The sequence below is a fragment of the Phyllobates terribilis genome, unplaced genomic scaffold (genome assembly GCF_046119375.1).
Source record: "Phyllobates terribilis strain yellow unplaced genomic scaffold, ASM4611937v1 Scaffold_3__8_contigs__length_932513732, whole genome shotgun sequence".
In the NCBI taxonomy this organism is placed as follows: Eukaryota; Metazoa; Chordata; class Amphibia; order Anura; family Dendrobatidae; genus Phyllobates; species Phyllobates terribilis.
In genome coordinates this window covers 142742632-142765580 of record NW_027362763.1, presented here as the reverse complement: position 1 = coordinate 142765580, position 22949 = coordinate 142742632, and the positions used below count along the sequence as shown (strand labels likewise).

Sequence of the window (22949 nt, the reverse complement as noted above, 5' to 3'; positions counted from 1 at the left end):
TAACTTACCAAGAAATCTTTAAATTGAGTGCCATAGTATTTTGCACTATAGAGCAAGCTCACTGACATATTCTTAGTTGACTCATTCTGCAGCCAGCAAAAGATAGAGGCTATAAAAGGCAAACTGTGCACAATTTTTAATGAAACCCAATAGCAAAAAATATTTGTAGCCCAAAATATATTCAATCAAAAAAACGATTGACCTATGAAAGTGTCCATATCCTTTAAAATCTCCAATAAAGACATGAGACTGATGAAATTGGTGTAAGTCTGATGTTTTATTACTGGTTTTCACAACCTCAAACCATTTACATCGCTATGAAAGCGATTTACAATACTGTCATGCAAGCTCCAGAGACACATCGACCCCATAGATATGATGCGGTATAACAGAGGGAACATGGTATTTCTTTTTTTTAAATAAGTATGTCAGCTTCATCAGGTCTAAAACTTACGTAACATTGTATGCAGCTTGCACTACGAAATCTGGTTAGAGATATTCTTTAAAATTGTAAAAAAAAAAAGCATAAGAGCGGGTCCGGACTTCTGCTCATAGAATTTAGGAAGTCTACTAAAAAGGACTTAGGACTCTTCGAATTCTTCTCTGTGGGCTTAAGTGTCTACGTTTCTGGTAGACATCATCCATACCGCATCATAGGAGCATTGTACATCAATATAACACCATAGAGACCAATATATAATGATATCACACATTACAGCTACACAAGGGACAACATCAAAGATGTTTTGCTGCATGCACCCGAGGAATCACGGCAGAAGGTGGCTTCTTGGAGAAGATCTGGGTAGACTCTACAAACTAAAGGTATCCATCGATGGTCATCAACTAAGCAAGGCTACCTGGCAGATCCTGTGTCCTGTACATCTTCTTTTCCCTAAAAATGGGATCCATCTAGGTAGAAGACACGATCCCTAAGGAAGCTTTCGAACAAAGATCAGAAGAAGATGCAAGCGACAGTGGATCTGCTGAGCTGTAAGACGGGGTGGCATCCATGTGATACACTACAGTCAATGTGTATCAAATCCAAGGGAGACCACATATAGTTTATACCACTGAATAGAAGAACGGAGCCCCAGAAGAAGATCTGGGAGTATCATCGACATCTAGAATCTGCTGTCCAATTACAGACTATATCGTACAAGGGCATCACAAACACGTCACTGGTGTGCACGCTCACGAATACTCATTTCTATACTGTTACAGACGACATGTGATGAACAGCAGGAAATATTCACACAATTGACTCTGGAAAATATTTAAAAACAAGGGAAATAAAGACCCCCCCAAAAAAAGTGACCACGACACATTTATAAGTAATGAGGATGGTAGAATGAAGGAGCGGAGCATTAATGAGGCCTGGTAAAATTCTTCACAACCTGGTACCTCTGAAGTCTGAGGGGTCACTCTTAACATTTCCAACAGTTAATACTAAAATTTAGTTTCCATAATGTAGGGATGAGAAAGGAGTAAATCTTATTCCCTAGGATAGTGATCTTCTACCTGTGGCTGTTCAGCTATCTCCCAGCATGCTGAGAGTTGTAGTCCCGCTACAGCCGGAGAGCGACAGGCTGGAGACAACTGTCTTTTATGTTAGAGTTAATCATGTAATGTCTATGGGGGCCTCCCGACGGGAGAAGTAAAGGATCGGGCAGTCTGAAATTAAATGCAAGATCCTTGTTCCCTTGGGGCAAGTTTCTGTCGGAGGAGAAGACAGCGGCTTTCTCCCTCCCTCATCATTTAAAAAACTATGAAAGCTCGGGCAAGTATGGGGGAGACGGGAAAGACAAAACTGTCGGCTAAAGCTCTTCGAGAGGAAAAACCCTGGGGGATGGATCTTTAACTGCCCGAAGACACCAGAAAAAGGAGATCCAGGAATCTACGTGTTGAAAATTGCAGTTTTATTAGTCAACGCGTTTCAAAGTTCACAGACTTTTTCATCAGGTTTTGTCCTGATGAAGAAGTCTGTGAACTTTGAAACGCGTTGACTAATGCAGTCGCAATTTTCAACAGATCGACATCTTTTTAATCATATGGTGTCTTCGACAGCGCAGAGATCCATCATCCATGGTTTTTCCTTTCATTGCATGTATCCTGGATCTGCAGCAGCCGTTCTACTGAGTTTTGGTGTTGTGGCACACAGCCCTGCCAGGTAAGCACATCCCTGCACCTATCGTTCTCATATAATCTATCCGGGTGAGACCCTATTTTGTGCTATTGTCTTCCAGTTTTCACCTATTGACTAAAACTCTTTGGCTCTCTTGGGTATAGGTGGGCCTTTAGGGGTGTGGAAACCACTAATAGTCACACTGGCGTACTGCTTACAGTCATTGGGTTACCTGTTCACTACTGTAGTTTATCTTACTATATCGCTAGGCGTTTTTGTTCCGATTTTTAAAGAGATATGGGGGTATTCTCCATATACTGGTGCTGTATAACGACTCAGTACAATTCGCTGGTTGTATGGAGCCATTAATCTGATCTGACATAGCATTCACCCGCCATGGTCTGCATTCTGTATGACCATCGGCCTTATTTCAGGTACCTGGATGTGGAAAACTTTACAAGAATACAGATTCCAAGACAAGAAAAGGAGCGACTAAGTATTATATGGTCACATAGACTTAGCAGAGCTTTTGTTTCTTGTATGTGGATGTGCGGCGACAATAAAACAGAATATAGAGCACAAACAATTCTCGAAGTCTTAAAAAGGACACCATTGGTGAAATAAAGTTTCCTACGCAAAATGCTACAATTGGTTAAATGTGCATGCTGCTTAAAACACCTTTATATGGGCTGTCATGCCACTGTTTAGCAGCACACATCACTAACGGGGGCTCGAGGCTGCAAGTCTCCAATTAGCATAAAATGACATTGGCCCCACTGCCCAGTTATTACATGGATATGATGCCCTACGGGACAGTGCCCTGTTTTTATCACTTCTGTGGTTCCATCAAGGCTCCAGGAAACCTAATGACTACATTCCTAACCACGATGTCCAGTTCCAGTGACTCATATGATGACAAGTCCTCATTTCTTAGCGACGAGGGGCCAAGTCCCCACCAGTCCACCAACAGAATATAACGAGTAAATCGATTTCATGAAGGCAAAGCACAAACATGGTGAATGATTTTACCCCCCCAATGTGACGGATGGATTTGGACTGGTTCCCGAAGACAGACGTAAAATAAATAAAAAACACAATGACAGTGTCCTTTTAAGTAAAACGAGATCACAAAACAGATGTTCTCTTCTCACAAGACTAAATGGCAGGGTTGGGGCTACGGCCGACGAGGATGGCAGTCTGTGCTCTTTAATAGGTTACTTGCTGGTTTTTGCACTTAAATATTTTCCAGGTCATTTTAAGGAAGCAATGTTAAGGACCACAATCTGTTGGAGGCTTTTAGGGGCGAATGATGAAAAGGATGCTGGAAAGGATGGAATGAGCACATGAACGGGCTGAACAGATGGAGATTGAGTTTAAAGGATACTCTCTCGCTCTTCTGCAAAGCCAGCACTGTCAGAGGAGGTCACCGTGTGCAGCTCTGACGCGTCTTTAGCCAGCCGGCTATACCCAGAACGTTGCCCTCTCTTGTGGGTCATGCGCTTTAGGTTTTCATTGTGCACTGGACTGGACCCCGGGACCACAATGATTGGAGACTCTTCTTTTGCTTCTGCTGTTTCATCAAAGTTTTGGTTCCCGGTGTTATTGTTGAGGGTCACTGTGCTAGGAGTGCGGTTGAGGTTGAAGCCCTTCTGGCATGTTGGCCAGTTCTCCTCAGGACTACTCGCTATAAGACTGCTCTCCGATGGGCTTTTCTTGTCTTCGGAGCAGATTGACATGCGTGCTATGGTGGGATCCTGAAGACCGCTCAGACTGTTGGGTATACCCCGCTTACTTCTCATGCGATCATCCTCCAGCTCTATGAGGTTGGCTTTTTCCAGTTGGGAGTCATCTGTGGCCTCGTTGTTGAGAGAATGATTTGGTGAACTTTCATTGGATCGGACGCCAGAGTCTGAAGAATCTTTCTTGTTGAGGATAGATTCAGAGAGATATTCCTTGGTCTTAATGACTGTTCTCACAGACTCTGCTGCATGTTCGGTGACTTTCTTGTCTGCAGATGGATCTGACTTTTTGTCTTTGCCATCTTTAAGAAGAGGAGTGTTATCGGACTCCTCTGGCCCTGACTCGTCTTCATCGCTGGGGAGCTTTTGATAGCGCATCCCACCCCCTTTAAGCTTTATATCTGCTGCTTGGAAGAGGCTTGATCTCTCTGAGTTCTTCTTACCCGGGAGCAGTTTGGAACCAGACTGATCAGACTTCTCATCTTCTTCAGTGATTGGGTCTAAGGGAGAAGCGTCTGTAGTGGACACTGTTGAGGATGTATAATCCACGACGTCATTTCTCTTCAGCAAGAAAGGCTTCCTTCCGTCTTCTTGCTTCGGATCCAAGTCTTTTGCTTTGTCTTGCTCTGAGGAAGAATGCAAGGAGCTGATTGATGTACTCTGCCCAATGTAGTAGGCACTGGAGCTCAATGGAGAGGATCTGCCACTTATTGTAGAGGATCCCACCCCTCCTTCTATTTGAGCCATCTGTGCAATGTACTCTCTGTAGGCATCTCTGTATTCTGCCTGCACTTTATCAGTCAGCCTCGAGATCTCATTGCTGGACTCTTGGGAATTAAGACTGGTCAAACTTGGGGTCCTATGTGGTTTTCCCTGAAATACAAATGTGTAACACAATCATTAATGGAAAACCGCCATCTCATTGGCTGGATTCAAAGAGACTCACAAATGTGTATAATCAAATCTCACAAGACTAGTGCCAATGGCGCCAAGATGATGCCAACCATATACAACAGAACTTGTGAGGTCAATTTTTCCCACCAAAATGCATGTTGCCTGACCAATGCGGTGGGGCCATAGCCATCTGAATGGATCAGTGTTCCAGTTTCCTACACAATAGTCAGCTGAGAGTGCCACTGTGCAAGGAGAGGACAACCAAAGACCCCATACACATTAAAGATCGTCCCAACCCCGCTGATTGAGGCAGGAAGAGCTGACCAGTCTGTACGGGGACACCACGACTCTCCCCTGAAAGATGATGTAATTGAAGATAAGGATTCGGCTCTTTGAATTTATTTGTTGGAACCTTTTCCTGTGCAGACAGATAAGTCGCTGCCATATAAGTTTGGCAGCGGCTTACTCCGCTCTCCCCATAGAGAACATGTGGATGATCGGTTAAGCATTCATGTGCATCAAGGAGTCGGTGAAATAGCCATTGGCCAGACAAGCTGTCGGTTTTCTAAGGTGTGAGGGCCCCTTAAAGGGAATCTGTCAGCAGGACTATTCCTCTCAAACTATTTATATGTTCCTGTAGCTCTTTCAAAGACAAGTCAAGCGATACCTTTACATGGCCAGCCCGTTCCTCCATTACTGAGAAATCAGCGTTTCAATAGATATGCAAATGAAGCTGAAGAGCTATGGTAGATCTGAAGCTTCTGTCACTCCAGCTCTATTCCCCACCCAGTGCCATCTCCTCCTGCTTGGCGAGCAATTGAAAACCGGAGTAATTTGTTTACATATCAATTGAAACGCTGATTTCTCAGTAATGGAGGAACGGACTGGGCATGTAAAGGTATTGCTGGACTTGTCTTTGAAAGAGCTACATGGACATATACATGGGGTTGATTAGGGGGCGTGAAACCCTGCTGACAGATTCTCTTTAAGGGATAAACGCATATGGTGAAGATTTTGAACCCATCCCAAAGGCCCCTTAAACGTGGGATCATAGAATGTTAGAGTTGGACGGGACCTCCAAGGTCCTCGTATCCAACCCCCTGCTCAATGCAGGATTCACTAAACCATCTCAGACAGATGTCTGTCTAGCCTGTGGGGTCCTGGTTTTCGGACCCCATTGATATGCCATTTTTGTAATGGAAATAACCCTTTTAAAAAGTGAAGTCATCAGGTGATTCATGTACCAAATTACAGCTTCAGATATCAGCTGCCATTTAATAGGTGAAGGCTAGGCAATGAAATCCTCAGATTACTGTAGTCAGTGTCTCCAATCTCTGCACCACTTACATCACATACCCCTCAGCATCTTAACCCCATAATATACCTGCCAAGCCACTGCGTTATGGCGTGAAGATTCTTCAAAACCGAGTGCGTTAAGGTCCTCAAAACTGAAGCCAAAGTCATAGTTCTGGCTGGCGAGGTCGGTGTGAGGCATGTCTGGATTTGGCACTGAGCGCCGGACAACATCACCGTGGCCCACGTTTCTGACCGGCTCTGGCATTCGGGCTTCCTCAGGATGCATCTGAGGGGTTTCAGAGCTTCTCATGTCTTGAACCTTTTAGAAGAGGAGGACAGCAGAGATATCATTATTCTACACAAAAAAACTCACTTCCAATCGAAATCTTTACCGTTATGTGAATCAAACTCCTCCCACGCTTACACCCCAAAACTAAACCACAGGAAAGGGAGGAACATGAAGCAGAGGAGAACTGTGACCTGTGCGTCATGGAGAGATCTCCACAAAAGGCTCCAGGGAGACATGTCCAGGAGAACACTTCAATCTGAATCATTTCGAGCAGTCGTCGGCAATGTTAAAAACACTTAATCTCTTTAAAGCGAGCGCACAAGTAAATCTGTTTAGGGGTAGATTAAATTATTTCAGTCACATGCTCATGAGTATCCGCACTAAACGTTACTATAATCCTGATGGTCAGAGACCCCACCGCCCCCCAAATCCTTCCCTAGTAGACATATTACTAGAGACTGCTCTATAATTTATTAGATCAAAGGTCCTCATTACAACACCAGAAAAATTATCATGTATGGCAATATATATATGAGGTTAGTAAAAGCAATCTGCTTTTTTTCCAGAAACAGCACCACTATTATCCAAAGGCTTTCGGTATTGTAACCTTTCTCCAAATGAATGGAGGTGATACAACCAGTGTCCAGATACAACCAGTGGACAAGTGTCAATTATGGTAGAAATAAAATAAAAATCAGACTAATGTCTCTATAAACCCTTTGACATCTCAATGTCCCACTGTGGCACTTGCCTTCTAACCCTTTAATAAGCTCCGGCTAAGGCACGGCCCTTTAGAGAGAGAGAATACTGGAGAGGTCTATATTACATGGTCACACAACTGTGTCTCTTACCAGCGTATCTGGGCCATGAACATTCAGGATTGCACATCGCATAAAGACTAAATTCATTGTGCTGAATGCAAACAGTTTCTAGTTCGGCTGAGGACTGTGTGTGCGGACGGCAGAGAGAGGATGACCAAAGGGCGCTCAATTTGACCCCTCACTATAATAAGGAGGGATGGTAACAGCAGCAGAAGTCTTTATGATGCCACATGATCATCGCCTTCTTGGACAATTCCATGAATATCAGTATTTTTGGTTCATGTTTCACGGCCCCGGCATGGACTGGCCGAGGAGCTCCTGACCTGAAATGAGCAGCCTCATAGGTATACAGGAGGCTGATGAGTTCATGTCAGTAGACCATAAGTCTTATTAGTACATTGCACATAAAACGTGCATGTGTGAAACCAGCCTCAGGACAACTTTGAGGATTTTGACCGATCAAGTTCACCTTAATCGGGCTACATTTGAAGCTCTTTCTATGTATGGCACAGTATGAATGTGATCACCATCATTACCGCGCTCTTGAATAGATGCCAGTCGCCAAAGTTCATGTTCATCTCCTTCTTCAGTTCTTCCATGCCGCACTGAGTCAGGACACGGCCATTGATGTTTGCCTGTGAGCAAATGAGAAATACAGATTTGTTTTTTCCTCTCTTTTCACATGACTGTACGAGTTCTGTAGACTTTTCATACCTTCCGGATGGTCGCAGTGTACTGAGTCAACATGCTCGCCTCGATGCCATCTATCTGTTTCAGTTTTTCACAAACCGCTTCTACGTTCATGGATCCAAGGACAGAACTGTGTGGTCCAACGACGCTGCTGCCTGCAACCTGCACGAGGATAAGATGGGTTATGTCACCGACACCATGGAACAAATCCACGGCAAGAATCTTTGCCTGGAATGAGCTCAACCCAGTTTCAGTTGCCTCTTTTTAAAGAATCTTAAATGCAGAGACATTGTGGTCAACCACAACCACCCAGGACCCACTTCTACAATTGTGGACACTGGTTTAACTGAGTTACCCAGAGACATACCTGACAACAGATGCAATGAAAGAAGAGATGGCCAGTATACTGATGTGGGCAGATGTTAGTTAGTGTAAGGGGGCTTACCTGCACCCGTTCGGTGGCCCTCATCAGGGCTTACGTCTGATCCACCCACAAAACTACATCAGCACTTGACAAGACTATGGTAGTTGCATCCTGCTAAACTGGATAAGTACAAAACAGTCTGTGACAATCAGGCAGATTCATGGGATCCCAAGCTCCCAATCCGGAATAATGAGGCCAACTGTGGTTTCTTTGTGGGAAATCAGACTTACACAGATGGGGGGCTGCTTACGTTTCTATACTAGACCAATGACTCATTGTGCAGGAATAAAGCCCCCCATACACCCTGGATGGTTGTCAGCCATACAATGGTTCAGTCCATCATTCGGCAGGCACCTCTCTCGCCCGACTCTCTCCTGAGAGCTCCTGTGTTATCTATGTTAGAGCCTCCTCCAGACATCTCTCAGAGTACAGAAAAACCCCAATAGTCTAAAATCGGACATGACAGATCCTTATCCGCCCCGCCATCATCTGTTGCTGCCCCTCCATACATATTGGACTGTCGGCTGAACCCACCGATATCTGTGGTTTTGGCCAACGTTGGTCTAATGTGTATGGAGACTCAAGAATGATCCCGATGCTGTTCAGGTGAGTCTTTCCCATTTTACAAGAGTAATTTGTCTTTGGTATATAATTACACACTGCTTTTTTCTAAAAAGAGGGCCACACCGGTCCACAGATTGTGTGTGGTCCTGCAGTGCAGCCCCATTCACCTCAATACCAAGTGTAGTTATATTCGGAAGGAAGATGACTTTTTTTGTTTTTTAAATCCTTAAGCCTGAGTTTACACTCTGTTTATGGGGCAGTTTTTGCATTCATAAGAAATGCAAAAAAGTTGATTAAAACACATTAAATGAAAGATGAGTCCTACTGACTATTTTATGTGAATGGGGGCCACCTGACTTGCTTCCCAATGGCACATATCAGGGGAAAGAAGGATGGGACATAATGAATTTCAATATGCTCAATCCTTTGCTCCCATGATTGCTAGTGGTTTACTCGCTTTCCCTATTGAAAATACAAGCAGGCTTTACCTGGCCTAGAGTGCATATATATGGAGTAGTCAAGAAGAACATAAGTTGACCACATAAGTGAGATTGGGTGTTCTTACCTTCTACAACCATAGAACATACAGACTACCACCATTCCTTATACGGAGATTCATTATAGAAGTGTAGCTATGACTAGTGATCGCACATAATACTCATTAGGTGACCCAGACTGAAACAAGGAGGGCCGTCACAGGTGAGAAGATGTAAAATCAGAGGCGTCTCAAGCAATTCGTGAACCCTGAACACAATTCTGTAATACCCAACCCCAAGCCATTGCGAAATTCTCACGTCCCCTTCAGCAACATTATGCTCCGGTTGCACATTTCATACAACTACTATTCTCAGAAGTTTGGCAGAAACCTATATCCAGTACAAGATCTAGAGAGGAAAAGTCCATAGGCACAAAATGACTAGCACCTTCCAAAAACCTCTGAAAATGAAGAGTAGATCCCGGCATGATAGCACAGAAGATTGTGTGGGATATGTAACTATGAAAAAGAAAATTGGGTAAATTGGCACAGGAGCAGCCCCATGCTCGGGCACCTAACCATGACTTTTTATGTTCAAGGATATTTGATAGCCCAGAACTTCACCTATAGATGTTTAGAGGTATCCAATGAGAGACAACCCATTGCAGGATGCACCGTAGACGATGTACCAGGTAGCTCTCCATTCTGCCCCATACAGCAGGGACTCCTTGGACAGGGGTTTTCTTTACGAGACAATCCCTTTCGACAAATTTTGCTGTGGATTTACAGATTCCACACGACCCCAATTGTTCCGCACAATTTCTGTGCCGTCCACAGTGACAAAATTAGTCATTTTCTAGCGAGAAAAGTAAACTTTCTGTAACTCAGCAAATTACTAAAAACTATTAGCTTTTCATAACTGCCGATACGTCCTCCAGATTAGTTTCTATTGGAGGAGAAAGAAACCTAAACTGCCACCAAAAGCCAAATACATAATACAAAGATCTGCGCTGCCTGACCACGCCGGTGCCACATCCCCGTGCAGCGCCATACTGGGCTCTTCCCTGATGCCATCGTGGGACCATTGCCAAAACCCCTCTTGTTTTATGTTGATGGCTGCAATGTCGTCTTTCCTAGTTGTTGCCTATATTGGAGAAGTATGTTGTGTGTTCGTGCCGACCTAAGATTTCCTCCTGACCGTTTTTTTCTAAAACAACAATTTGTGAGGTTTTCACATTAATAATTATTAATGTTCTCGATCAGATCACAGAAAATATAACAGTTTTTGCACGTGAATAATTTTAAAAGATGTTCCTTTGTCTGGATTCTACAGTTAAAGAGTAATAGTCTTTTAATTTTTGTTCCATAAATCAATAGTACATGTGAAAATAAGCAACTTTGTAATACATCCCATCACAGAAATGTGCTCGTTTCTCCTCCTGGACTGATCTTACAATGTGAATTCACAGGTAAAATCTGTATTCAGTGAAGACAAATTTTACAATTACTGAGATAGGATTTTAAAAGCACCAACTATTATCATCTATGGAGAGAGGAGGAGGAGGGAGGAGCTAGAAGCAGACAGACATTCTGCTGAAACGACAGTAAGCAGTTCTCCATAGAACTTTATGAGCACCAACGGTCATCTCATATGTCTGTAGTCACTGAATACAGATTTTACCAGCAGATTGAGAATTAGGAGAATGAATGATCAGTCCTGGAGGGGAAAAAAAGCAGATTTTTTCTAAAAAAGAAAAAGTTTATTTTTTTTGCATACCAAAAAAAATGATGGCTACTCTTTAAATAAGATTTTTATTGAACCAATTGCATAAATTAGAGTAAAAATGTGAATATATATATATGTATATACATATATATAGTCAAAGATCCACAGTTCATATTACTATATTCCCTTGATTATCTTCTTTCCATTGCTCACTCCCTCCACAGAGGCTATGAGCACTGAACATCAATCAAGGTCCAGGAGACCTTAGTGTCTTCACCTTATTCAACCTGTACTTAGATTTTCACGATCCCCTACCAGATTCCCTGAATCTCTAAAGAGGTTGTCCATGACTTTGAAATTGATGGTCTATACTTAGGATAAGTCATCAATATCAGATCGGTGGGGTCCACCACTTGGCACCGCCGTTGATCATCTGGTAGTGGCGGGAAGTAACAGTGTACAGAGTCAAAACAGCACAGCGCCTTACACAGAGTAGTGGATGTTCTTGGGTACTGCAGCTCATCTTCCATTAAATTCAATAGGAGATGAGCTGCAGTACTCGAAAACAGCCACTACATGGAGTTGTGGTGTTACAGCTCTGTACAGCAGCATTTAGCATGCGCCAGTGGCCATCAGGGTTGGTATCAGCTGATTGGTGGGAGTACTGGGTATTGGACCCCCACATATTTGATATTGATAATCTTTCCCAAGTATGAATCATCAATATCAAAGTCCTGGAAAACCGCTTTAACTTTGCTTAAAAAAAAACTTCTCCTCACTTGTATCACAGATTCAGTAGATCTGATACAAAATCTTCTGTCAATTATTCCATATCCCCCTCCAGATTTATATTTTCATCTACCTGTGTATGCATTTTACATCGCTGTGCCATGGAGACCTTGGGTCTCCCACCCTTAGAGGACAAAGCACTGGCAAGCAGGACTTCTCCCCATGACCAGGTCAGGAGGTCTCGCAAAGCCTTCATTTCCTTGTCCATCTTTTTTTTTTATTAAAGAGCTAGCATAGACTTCATAGAAGTTTGGGTTTTGAAAAAATAGTTGGGATTAAAAAGGTATCGTGTATACGAAGGTTTCCCAGCCATAGTTCTCCCCTGATCCTGGTGAAGGCTTCCCAAGACAGTAGACTACACATCCACATCATTCTTGGCGCTCAAAAGTGGTCATCTCTTCAAAATTCCTGACTACATATGGACATTCAGAGCAATAATAATAATAGATACACAATCATCAGAAAAATTCTGACATATTAGTTTAGATATCAAGGCATAAAAATAAAAAGCTTATTAGAAGGTCTTAAAATTCGGTAAATACAACCTCAGATGAACAAGAACGTGACACATTACACAGAATCATTATTTATTTAAGAAATCTAGGACAAAATACAGATCCAGTGTAAAAAAAATGTATAGAGGTTTTCCAGGCTTCAGGTTCAAGTCTGCAGTCACTCTATGACTGCAGACTTGTGAATCCTCACAGTGCGCACACTGAGCGCTGTCAGGATTCTCCAGCGCCGAGAACAGGCAGGCGTGTCACCGCAAGTATGCGATTTTCATACATGCGGTCACGTGCCAAGTAGACGTGCACAGCCTCGCTCAATGCAAGCAGAATTTGACCCGAAATTTGCAAATAGTATACTTGAGGTCACATGACTACCCGACGTCGGCACCAGAGAATCCTGGCAGCGTGGCATGTGTGCGATGTGAGGATTCACAAGTCTGCAGTCACATATAATGACCCCTTTAGGTATACCCCCATGATTTAATAGCTTGTAGAACCACCTGTAGCAGCAATAACTTGAAGGAATCATTTTCTGTCTGACTTTATCAGTCTCTTACATCGTTCTGGAGGAATTTTGGCCACTCTTCTTTACAACGTAGCTTTAGTTATTTGGGGGTTGTGGGCATTCATTTGTGCACAGCTCTCTTAGGGTAAAGCTAAGAATTTGCAGCAGATATTTCTGCACCAAAAATGTGTCTCTTGGCAGGAAAAACACTTTTTTTCCCATTTATTTAAATGAGTGGCTGAAAGAAGTGACATGTTACATATATAACACTGCTTCAAAATTGCAAGGAAAAAAAATGAGCAGCATGAAATTTCAGAAATCTCATCCACTTTGCTGAGACAGTAAAACGCTGCATTTTTTCGAGACAGAAACGCAATGTGTGAACAAACTCTTAACGTCCCATCACACCTTTTCAATTGGGTTGAGGTCTGGACTTAGACTGGGCCATTGCAACAAATTTTGTTTTTCAGCCTTTCTGATGGAGATTTGCTTGGGATCATTGTCCTGCTGCATGACCCAGTCTTGGCCAAGCTGCAGCATTCGGATACTTGGCTGGGACACCTTGTGTCAATAATGCTGGAATGGCACCGATGTGGGAGGAAAGCAGAAGATTTCTGTATTTTACACGAGAGAACACCATCAAAGAAGGGATTGTCCAAGTAGTGGACGGCCCCTTGAACACATTCCTGAATGCTCCAGACCAGCTACTCTTCTAGAGGAGGTGAACTTGCTGAAGAACAATTAATCAATGGTGTTTTATTATCAGTACCGGGCTGCTACTTACCCTCTTAATTCCTATGAAACCCATGAGGGTGCACTTAATTTTTCTCACACTGCTACAGGATTTTTCTTAACTAACGACAAGGTGGAATTTGCCATGTGCCATTGTTCATCTGACGTGAAGACCTTGTAAGGACCACATTTTTTTTTATTATGTCTGGATACGTAAAAAACACAGAATTCAAAGAGGGTGTACTTAGTTTTTCTCCTGAATGTACTTCAACAACTGACCAAAATGAAAGTAATAGCATAATGTTCAGGTCATGTAGTATATGAAAGCAAAACTGCTGTACGACACATGACATGCCTCATCATTGCTCCACTTGTGACTGCCGGCCGTAAACTCTTTACCCCATGAGTTGATGACTTAATCGCGGTTTATACATTCTTTTGGTAAGAACATCCAGGGAGAATAAACTAGTCAAAGTGAGACAATAACAGTGTTACAATTTCCTTCTCGATATTGTACAACACCATTCTGTGGAAATCAGCCGACCGATGGGGACAAATGCTGAGAAAACAGTGGTACCACAAGTTTGCATAATGGAGGCACTTTAAGCAAGATCCTGACCAGAAGCTGCGAAATCCACTGCAGCTAAACATGAAAATGTAATTCAGTGAAAGGGGAAATAAAGCCAAATGTAGCGTCTAAAATGTTCAACATGAGTGGGGACTCTAAATCACAAAAAGAATTAGAAGCGCCAGGTCTTTTTAGGGTTGCGTCACTTGGAATCTCTGGCATAAAACTCGTGATGAAGCCCTTAATATGTGCTGATTTACGGCATCTAAAAGAAAAATCTACATGGCCGTCCTGGGATCTTGGCTTTACACCTTACCACGGGTAACATCTTAAGGAAGCAAGGATCTGAATGACTTTGACAATGGCCAAATTGTGATGCCTGGAGGACTAGGTCAGAGCATCTCCAAAATTTTAGGCCTTTTCGTGTTTCGCCTGGTATGCAATGGTTACAATGTAGGGAATGAGCGCTAGGCAGCCTGGTTTGATCACACAGGGGGGCTGCTGTAGAAAAAAATGCTGTAAAAGTAAATGCAAGACACACACAGCTTCACATCTGGCAGGGAATGGAGCTGTCAAAAACTCCTGTCTATCATCAGAAGCACCTACAATGGGCCTGTGGGCATCAGAACAGGACCACTGAGCAATAGGGGAAGGTGACCTGGTCTAAAAAAGTACATGGTCTTCTACATGTGGATGTTCTGGTGCATATGTCTCACTTTTTTGGAGAGGGGGTGGCTTTAGGATACCTTAGGGAAAGAAAGCCAATGGAGGGATGGAATGTTCTCTGTGCTCAGGGCAATGTTTAGTTGGCAAACTGGGGGTCCCGGCATTCATAACATTCCACCCACCTTAATATTGTACAGACCATGGTACCCCCTTCATGATAACAGTTTTTCTTAATGGCGTTGGGGGTCTTTCAGCAGAATAATGCTCCCTGCCCCACTGCAAAAATTGAAGAGATGAACCAAGGAGCATGTCAGAGACTTTAAGGGGATGACTTGGCCTCCATATGGGTCTACGGACCCATAGACTTGCATTACCGATTGTGATCTGACGCTAGGATCAAAATTTGAACTTGTCTCCGAGATTTTTGGCGCACTGCGAAAAATCACTGACGTTATGAATGGCCCCATAGTCTGTCACAGGTATTGGTGAAAACCACAGATAGCACTTGTACGAGAACATCGGATGTGTGAATGAGGCCTAAAGGAGAAGGTGGAGGAGCAGAGATGTGATTGCTGCTCGAAAAGCATGACGGCCGCAATCACTCATTCACTATTCCATAAACTGCATATAGGGTTAAGCAGCTGATTCAGCGAGCTCCATATATTAGTATGCAGGCTGACATTTGTCCATTGCAAATTAGCATGGGGTGAACAATTTGCTGTATAACTATTTTATGTCGAGTGCCATCCATTTTAAATATGCAGATGGAGATCTCTTCCCACAAGCTATGTTTTATTTAACAGGCCCTCTCCACTTCCTGAAGTATAAAAGAGAACAAGCAGAAGCGACATTTCACCCGGTATTTATTTATTACATTATTTTATAGGGTTTTTTCTTTTTTTAAACAGCCTCGGAAGGAGAAAGGAGAGAAAAGAAAGAATAAAATTCTTTACAAATCTGAAAAGCAATTTCTGAAAACTGTGGCCGTGAAAAGAACATTAGTCAGAGTGATGCAGTCCGTGCGTCGGGCTCTGCCGGATGGAGGAAGGAATCCACTCTGCACCAATTTACTATAGCGGTATAGGAAGGAAAAAGAAGATGAAAGACCGAAGAGAACGTCGTCAGGAAATGTAACACCTTCCCCTCTGTTCTTATACGACTCGTTCATTTCTACATCGCTGGACGGACAATATAAAGAACGTACTACACAGAAACGAAGGGTTAATCCCTAAAGATTAAAATCCATAATCTGAGGTTTACAGATAAAATGTGAAAAATCTTACAGGTTTATGGTGGACCAGGCTAGAATTTAGACTAAATGTTGTAAAAAAAAATTGCCAGACCAATCAGTTGTTGTGGATTCATGGTCGTGTTTATCCCTCGCTAGCTGAGATTGGTCGTGTTTATCCCTCGCTAGCTGAGATTGGTCGTGTTTAGCCCCTCACTAGCTGAGATTGGTCGTGTTTAGCCCCTCGCTAGCTGAGATTGGTCGTCTTTAGCCCCTCGCTAGCTGAGATTGATCGTGTTTAGCCCCTCGCTAGCTGAGATTGGTTGTGTTTATCCCTCGCTAGCTGAGATTTGTCGTTTTTAGCCCCTCGCTAGCTGAGATTGATCGTGTTTAGACACTCGCTAGCTGAGATTGGTCGTGTTTAGCCCCTCGCTAGCTGAGATTGGTCGTGTTTATCCCTCGCTAGCTGAGACTGATCGTGTTTAGACCCTCGCTAGCTGAGATTGGTCGTGTTTAGCCGTCGCTAGCTGAGATTGGTCGTGTTTAGCCCCTCGCTAGCTGAGATTGATTGTGTTTAGACCCTCGCTAGCTGAGATTGGTCGTGTTTATCCCTCGCTAGCTGCGATTGGTCGTGTTTATCCCTCGTTAGCTGCGATCGGTCGTGTTTATCCCTCGTTAGCTGTGATCGGTCGTGTTTGTCCCTCGCTAGCTGAGATTGGTCGTGTTTATCCCTCGCTAGCTGAGATTGGTCGTATTTATCCCTCGCTAGCTGAGATTGGTCGTGTTTAGCCCCTCGTTAGCTGAGATTGGTCGTGTTTAGCCCCTCGCTAGCTGAGATTGGTCGTGTTTAGCCCCTAGCTAGCTGAGATTAGTCGTGTTTAGCCCCTCGCTAGCTGAGATTGGTCGTGTTTATCCCTCGCTAGCTGAGATTGGTCGTGTTTAGCCCCTCGTTAGCTGAGATTGGTCGTGTTTAGCCCCTCGCTAGCTGCGATTTGTCGTGTTTAGCCCCTCGCTAGCTGAGACTGGTCGTGTTTAGCCCCTCGCTAGCTGCGATTTGTCGTTTTTAGCCCCTCGCTAGCTGAGATTGGTCGTGTTTAGCCCCTCGCTAGCTGAGATTGGTCGTGTTTAGCCCCTCGCTAGCTGATATTGGTCGTGTTTATCCCTCGCTAGCTGCGATTGGTCGTGTTTAGACCCTCGCTAGCTGAGATTGGTCGTGTTTAGCCCCTCGCTAGTTGAGATTGGTCGTGCTTAGACCCTTGCTAGCTGTGATGGGTTGTGTTTAGCCCCTCACTAGCTGAGATTGGTCGTGCTTAGCCCCTTGCTATTTGAGATTGGTTGTGTTTAGCTGAACAATCATTTCCTGGAAGAGAACCAGAAAACACTTGAATAGGGTTGGCGAGCATCACTTTTTATTTGTACACCATTCTTTATAAATAGATAAGTAATAACATCGGCCAGACAACCCCTTTTCTTCTGGATCTTTAAACCTGTAATTGGAATCTCTCATTCACTGCACAGTCTTCGATCAATGACCTATAGCACATGTCTCAATATTTCATCAGCAGGTAAGACAGAAAACGTTTAAAGGTGAACATTTTCTTTAAAGGGGTTTTAGAAGAAAAAAAAAGATTTGGCTGCCCCATCGAATCGGTGCATGAATATTCAGCAAAGTGAAGGGCGCACTTGATCACTGGTGAAGCTCCTGGATAAGATCCCTGCAGATCCCCACATTGAGGACTATTACCACTTTTCACTTCAAGGGCTTCTAAAATGAGGGTCACTTATAGTATGTGCCAATATTAGAGACAATTGTGAGAATGATTTGATGACTGTCTGTTTCGGGAAGGCCGTACTATATATGCTCTTTCAGGAAATCCTCTATAATATATAATATCATTACAGAAGGACGATACCAGTGAAGACCAGTAAGCTGCTGCCAAACTTTGTCTACCATTTCTGCGTCATGCCATCCGTGATGAAGGCGCTCCTTTACAGAAGTGTTGTGCACTATTTTTGCCGTAACCATAATCCTGACCATGGAAAGGGCCCGGTGAGGGCTGTAAGCCGCTCGGCACAGAGTCAGCAGCAGTATAGCTACAAATGACTGTGGTAAGAGGGTTATCCTGGCAGGAGACGCAGACTGTTATGTTCTTGTTACAATGCGGAGAACGGGCTCTAGGCGACCAGGAATGTAAGACTGAGCAGATTTCATGATCGTAACATACTGGCTTATAGGAGGTTATTTGCTCCCAAGAAAAAGACTCTGTATGGAAATGCCAACAGGTTCTTCCCAAAGCAATGAGGTTACTCCAGGCCTGAACATCTTGTCTACATATAAGGGCCCATGTTATTTTCATCAAAACTCACAGCTTTCCAAAATGGGGGAAAAAAAAAAAAAATTCCATGTGTTGCAAAACTGGCTCCAGCTGTCAGGGAATCCAGTTGTTTTGCAACAGCTGTAAAGTAACAGGTTTACAGATCAATGCCTTAAAGGGTCCCTCTAAGGCTGGATATACATAATGACACTTATAGCCATGAATAAATTAGCATAAGATATAGGTGAACATTAAATGTATGAATATTGGACCGCACGACTGTTATATAGAATATATTTGGAAATTTATGGTTCTCAGCACACATTTTGATCAAATTGTATGGACCCATCTTCCAGTTTGCTAGTTTTTATTTTTTTATAGTGTACTTTGGGGACAAAGCAAATGCGTCCATATTGGCTGAACACTTCTCCCATCTGTCCAAAGCTAGTTTCTCCAATCCTTGTTTCCTGGTGGCCATACACATCAATAACTGACACGTAAAGTAGTAAAAATAGTGGATGACAGCTGGACCCAAATCTATGAAACCCATAGTACCAGGTAATCCGAGCAACTATTAAAGGGAATCTGTCAGCAGGATTTTGATATTTAATCTGAACGTAACATAATATAAGGCTGTATGTTACTGTTTCAATACAATCAGTGTTTTACAAGCAGGAGATTATCACTAGAGGACTGGGTCTCATATGCACGGCCGTCCAGCTAATCTGTGTAACCGCGCCTCCACCACTGATTGGCAGCTTGCTGACAATGTACACACAAAGCTACCAATCAGGTGTGTGGGCAGGGTTATACACCGCTCAGCATTCTGATCACTGAAGAGATAAAACAGGGATTTTATCAAAAGTGAATCACGCAATCTAGTAAGTGATACATCACTGGAATCAGGCTCTCTTGCTCTATATTATTCTGATCTCAGATTACATAGCGAAAACCTGTTGACAGATTCCCTTTAAACTCGGACCTATCATTTGCATTACACCCCAATGTGAATCGATAGATTACAAGGACAGAAAGAGGAAGAAAATCATATAGGTTAGAAGAGGACATAAAATGGAAAGCACTGAAAACAATTCCCGCCATCATCAAGATACAGTTCACATTTCACATTAATACATTACATACATGTACAGTAGTATACTACTATTACTTCATTAAATGTATAATGTTTTATCCAGACATGGTGATAAGTGGAGAAATACTAGTGAGTCACACCATTAGTTTCTGTACTAATCTATTGCACATAGGACAACCATGATGCACAGTTAGTAATGCAAGCGTTAATAGGACTGATCCTACAGCAATGGGATGCCACAGCACACCACCACACTACGGCAGGCTTTACCAGAGGCGATTGTGTGGGAGTAGACAACGTCTCAGCTGAGTCTTCTTCAATAATGTCCTAAGTAACACATCAAGTGCACAGTCTGAAAAAGACCCCCGCAATCACAGACATCCTCTACTGATAACAAACACCAAGGCACAGTGCTAGGGAATCCGACCACGGTTCAACAACTGATTTCATTTGTGTAGAATAATTTTTGTGTCCTATTGTAAATCAGATCTGTCACCAGATTTTACCATGCAAACTGTATACAACTCTTGGATCTGTTGAAGCTGGTGTCCTTACTTTGAAAATCCACATCAGAACAGATGTATATACTTATTGAAAAGTTTACATTCATTCTCCTCAGCGCTCCTCCTCACTGCTGAGATCTCACACTGCTCTGTACAAACGGCAGCTGTCAGTCAGGCCGGCTGGGCAGAGGCTGAAAACACTGCTGCGCTCTCACGCTCTTTAGCTGGTCTCCTAAAATGGTCATTTTAAAGTCAGGATTATACAGCCATTCTCACATGGATTTTCAAAGTAAATATGCCGCTCTCATCAGGTCTAAGATCTCTGTAGTTTGTAATGTAGAATTTTGGTGACCAATCCACTTTAACGGTAAATTTAACCTATCACCTCCCAAGTAGTATCTTCCAACAGGATGCAAAAAATGGGTGGTTTGGAAATATTACCTATTTTATAAAGCTGGCCGCGCGCAGTTACAGTTTTGGTCAGTTTACGCAGGCCGACCGGCGACACGATATGACCACCGATCGGCCAACTTTAACCAATCAGTGGTCGTTTTCACTGCCTGTCTACACAGACAGACCAAAGCAAATGATGCGCACTGAGCGATGTATACTACAGGCTGCCATGGTTCTCAACATTCCTGTTTACACAGGACGATGCACCTCTGAGAACGATGAACTTTTTAGCTGCGCAAAAAAATAATTTCACCCAATGAACACCCAATATTGTGCTGAAGACAATGAAAGGACAAATCCAGATGAAGGAAGGAAGGAAGATCTGGAGGCCCCTGGTAAGGCTGGTTTCACAAGTTCACCCTTCATAGTCTGAATACAAACCACACTGCCCGCTAAGGGCGTTGCCTGTGTGGACAATCTGGTTTTGCTACAAAGATCCTTTGATGAGCTAATCACAGGATCAAGTGATCATCTAAAATCGGAGGAGGAGCCTGGAACAAAGTGTTTATTTGCCCTGCATTGCAGCCACAGGGAAAACTAGGCATTACAAGGTGTCAAATGCAATCAATTTAGGGCCTGCATAAGGCATGCATGTGTTGGGTCCGTCAGGACTAGAAAATAGGTTTGCAGTGTTTGAATTAATAGCTTAGGGACCTGAAGTGAGGATTTCTTTATGAACTAAAAATTGCCTAATAAGAATTAAAAAAAAGAAACTTTTGTTAACCAGACAACCCGTTTAACAAAAAAATAAAAACATGAGATATAGTAGCCAAACTAAAAGCTGAATTTATCATGCCAGGCTCCACCTGTTGCATTAGCGATTATTTTTTATATAACTGGATACCTAAATCAGATGTGCCAAAGCCACCCGTCACCACGGTGTACGCCCTACGTCTCTAACCCAGACAGGAATGGGGGGGGATGGTGTTAAGTAGGAGCAAACATTAACATCGCTTTTCCCAGTTAGTGACATGAAGATCCTACAGAATACTTACAAGGCCAGTGGTTTGCTCTCTGGATAAACTGTGTTTTAAAGATGGACGTGACATGGGATGTTGGGGGTTGCCAAAGTAATACTTTGGCAAATACACATGAGGTGCAAAGAATGGCTATGAAAAAAAAGAACAGAAAACATGCGGGAATAAAAAAAAAATATAGGGATGAAAAATGAAAACATGATACAAAGCAAATAATGACAACAAGTGAAGATACAAATAATATAATAATCAAAGAAAATAACAAAAATTGTATGAGCAAAGGGTTAATAAAGTGATCAGAAATGGCGCAAATCGATTTGCAGTGGTCAGACCAGTGATCTGTGGTCCAGAATCGACTCTTACCTGATGGCATATGTGGCTCCACTTTTGATTAGCTGGCCTGCCATGACATCACACCGCAATGATGACATCACGCCAGGCTGGCTAATCAAAAGAGGAGCCATGGATGCCACTAGGTAGACGGCGGCTCTCAGGGCTCCCTTCCAGCGATGACAAATTACTGACATGGCCGATGGACAGGCTCCTGCGATCGATTCTCACCAGCTCTGAGGCTGATAGCCTGGCTACGTGTATGGACAGCCATGTGATTCTCCTGCAGTGTATCCACAACCAGCAAGGCACATTATAAGAACTAGATAACCAGAGAAAAACAAGCTCTATGACATGATAAAACATTATAGAAAAGTTAAAAAAGGCAGCAGAAAACATAAGCATCCTGTTATGCCCGGTACAGGCCTGCGGGGGATATACATAATACAGAAATGCTGATAAAACAAAAAAGTAAAAATATCAGGCCCTGTACCAGTCTGTATTATTAAATACTTGAATTAGTCTAGAAAATCCTATTCATAGCACTTTATTAGATCTGTGGTGTCCCTCTGTTATTCCTCCTGGAGATCTATGTATAAAATGAGAACTGGATGTCTTAACACAACCTGTCAAACCATTACGGTCAGTGTCAGACTATGTACATAGCTGCTCACAAAGACAAGGCAAATTTTAACATTTATTCATATACTTGTAGGAGAATCAACAGAGGAACGGTACAATGTAACATCTAAAAAGCAAAACAATAGCTAAGGCATTGTTATTTACTGGGGAATACAGGCATTTACTAAAATCAGACTGAGAGCTGACAAGTGTGTCCCAATGACCAGACATGGTGGAGAATGATTGCCATGCAGACATGGGTACCATAAATCCAAAATATTGATGGGATCCCAGACCCTCATGGGATGGACAATCCGACATGACATGTCCCACATCAACTGCGTCTTGTTAGTTTCAGACATATATCTACCCAGGTTTAATTCACCACCTACCCGGTTATAGAATGGGTGCTGAGGACCCGTCAAGCCACTGTAATAACTGCTGGGTGGTTGTGGAGACACCACACCTCCGGGGAACGGGCCATTGAATGATGAAGAGGAGCAGACAGAGGACGGCTGGCTGAACACAGAGGCCACCCTGGGTGGAGCGTCCTGCAATGGTAAAGTGGGGTAAGGGAAGCCGCCAATATTCATCTGGTCCCGGGCAGCTCTCACGTCTGA

General features: G+C 43.1%; 1 protein-coding gene across 4 annotated transcripts in view; it reads right to left on the bottom strand.

Moving 5' to 3' along the window:
* Positions 1-258: 258 nt before the first annotated feature.
* Positions 259-22949, bottom strand: part of KIDINS220 (kinase D interacting substrate 220) — a 160292-nt gene continuing 137601 nt past the window's right edge. For 2 of the 4 annotated variants that reach the window (XM_073674186.1, XM_073674189.1), the window contains 8 exons: positions 22722-22945; positions 21397-21510; positions 19716-19772; positions 7876-8013; positions 7698-7796; positions 6140-6370; positions 3507-4734; positions 259-3374 (listed from right to left, as the gene is read on the bottom strand). In XM_073674186.1, the coding sequence (XP_073530287.1) occupies positions 3337-3374; positions 3507-4734; positions 6140-6370; positions 7698-7796; positions 7876-8013; positions 19716-19772; positions 21397-21510; positions 22722-22945 (2129 nt within the window). In that variant the 3' untranslated portion in view covers positions 259-3336. The remainder of the gene's footprint in view (positions 3375-3506; positions 4735-6139; positions 6371-7697; positions 7797-7875; positions 8014-19715; positions 19773-21396; positions 21511-22721; positions 22946-22949) is intronic. The other 2 variants (XM_073674187.1, XM_073674188.1) reach the window with 2 other exon arrangements.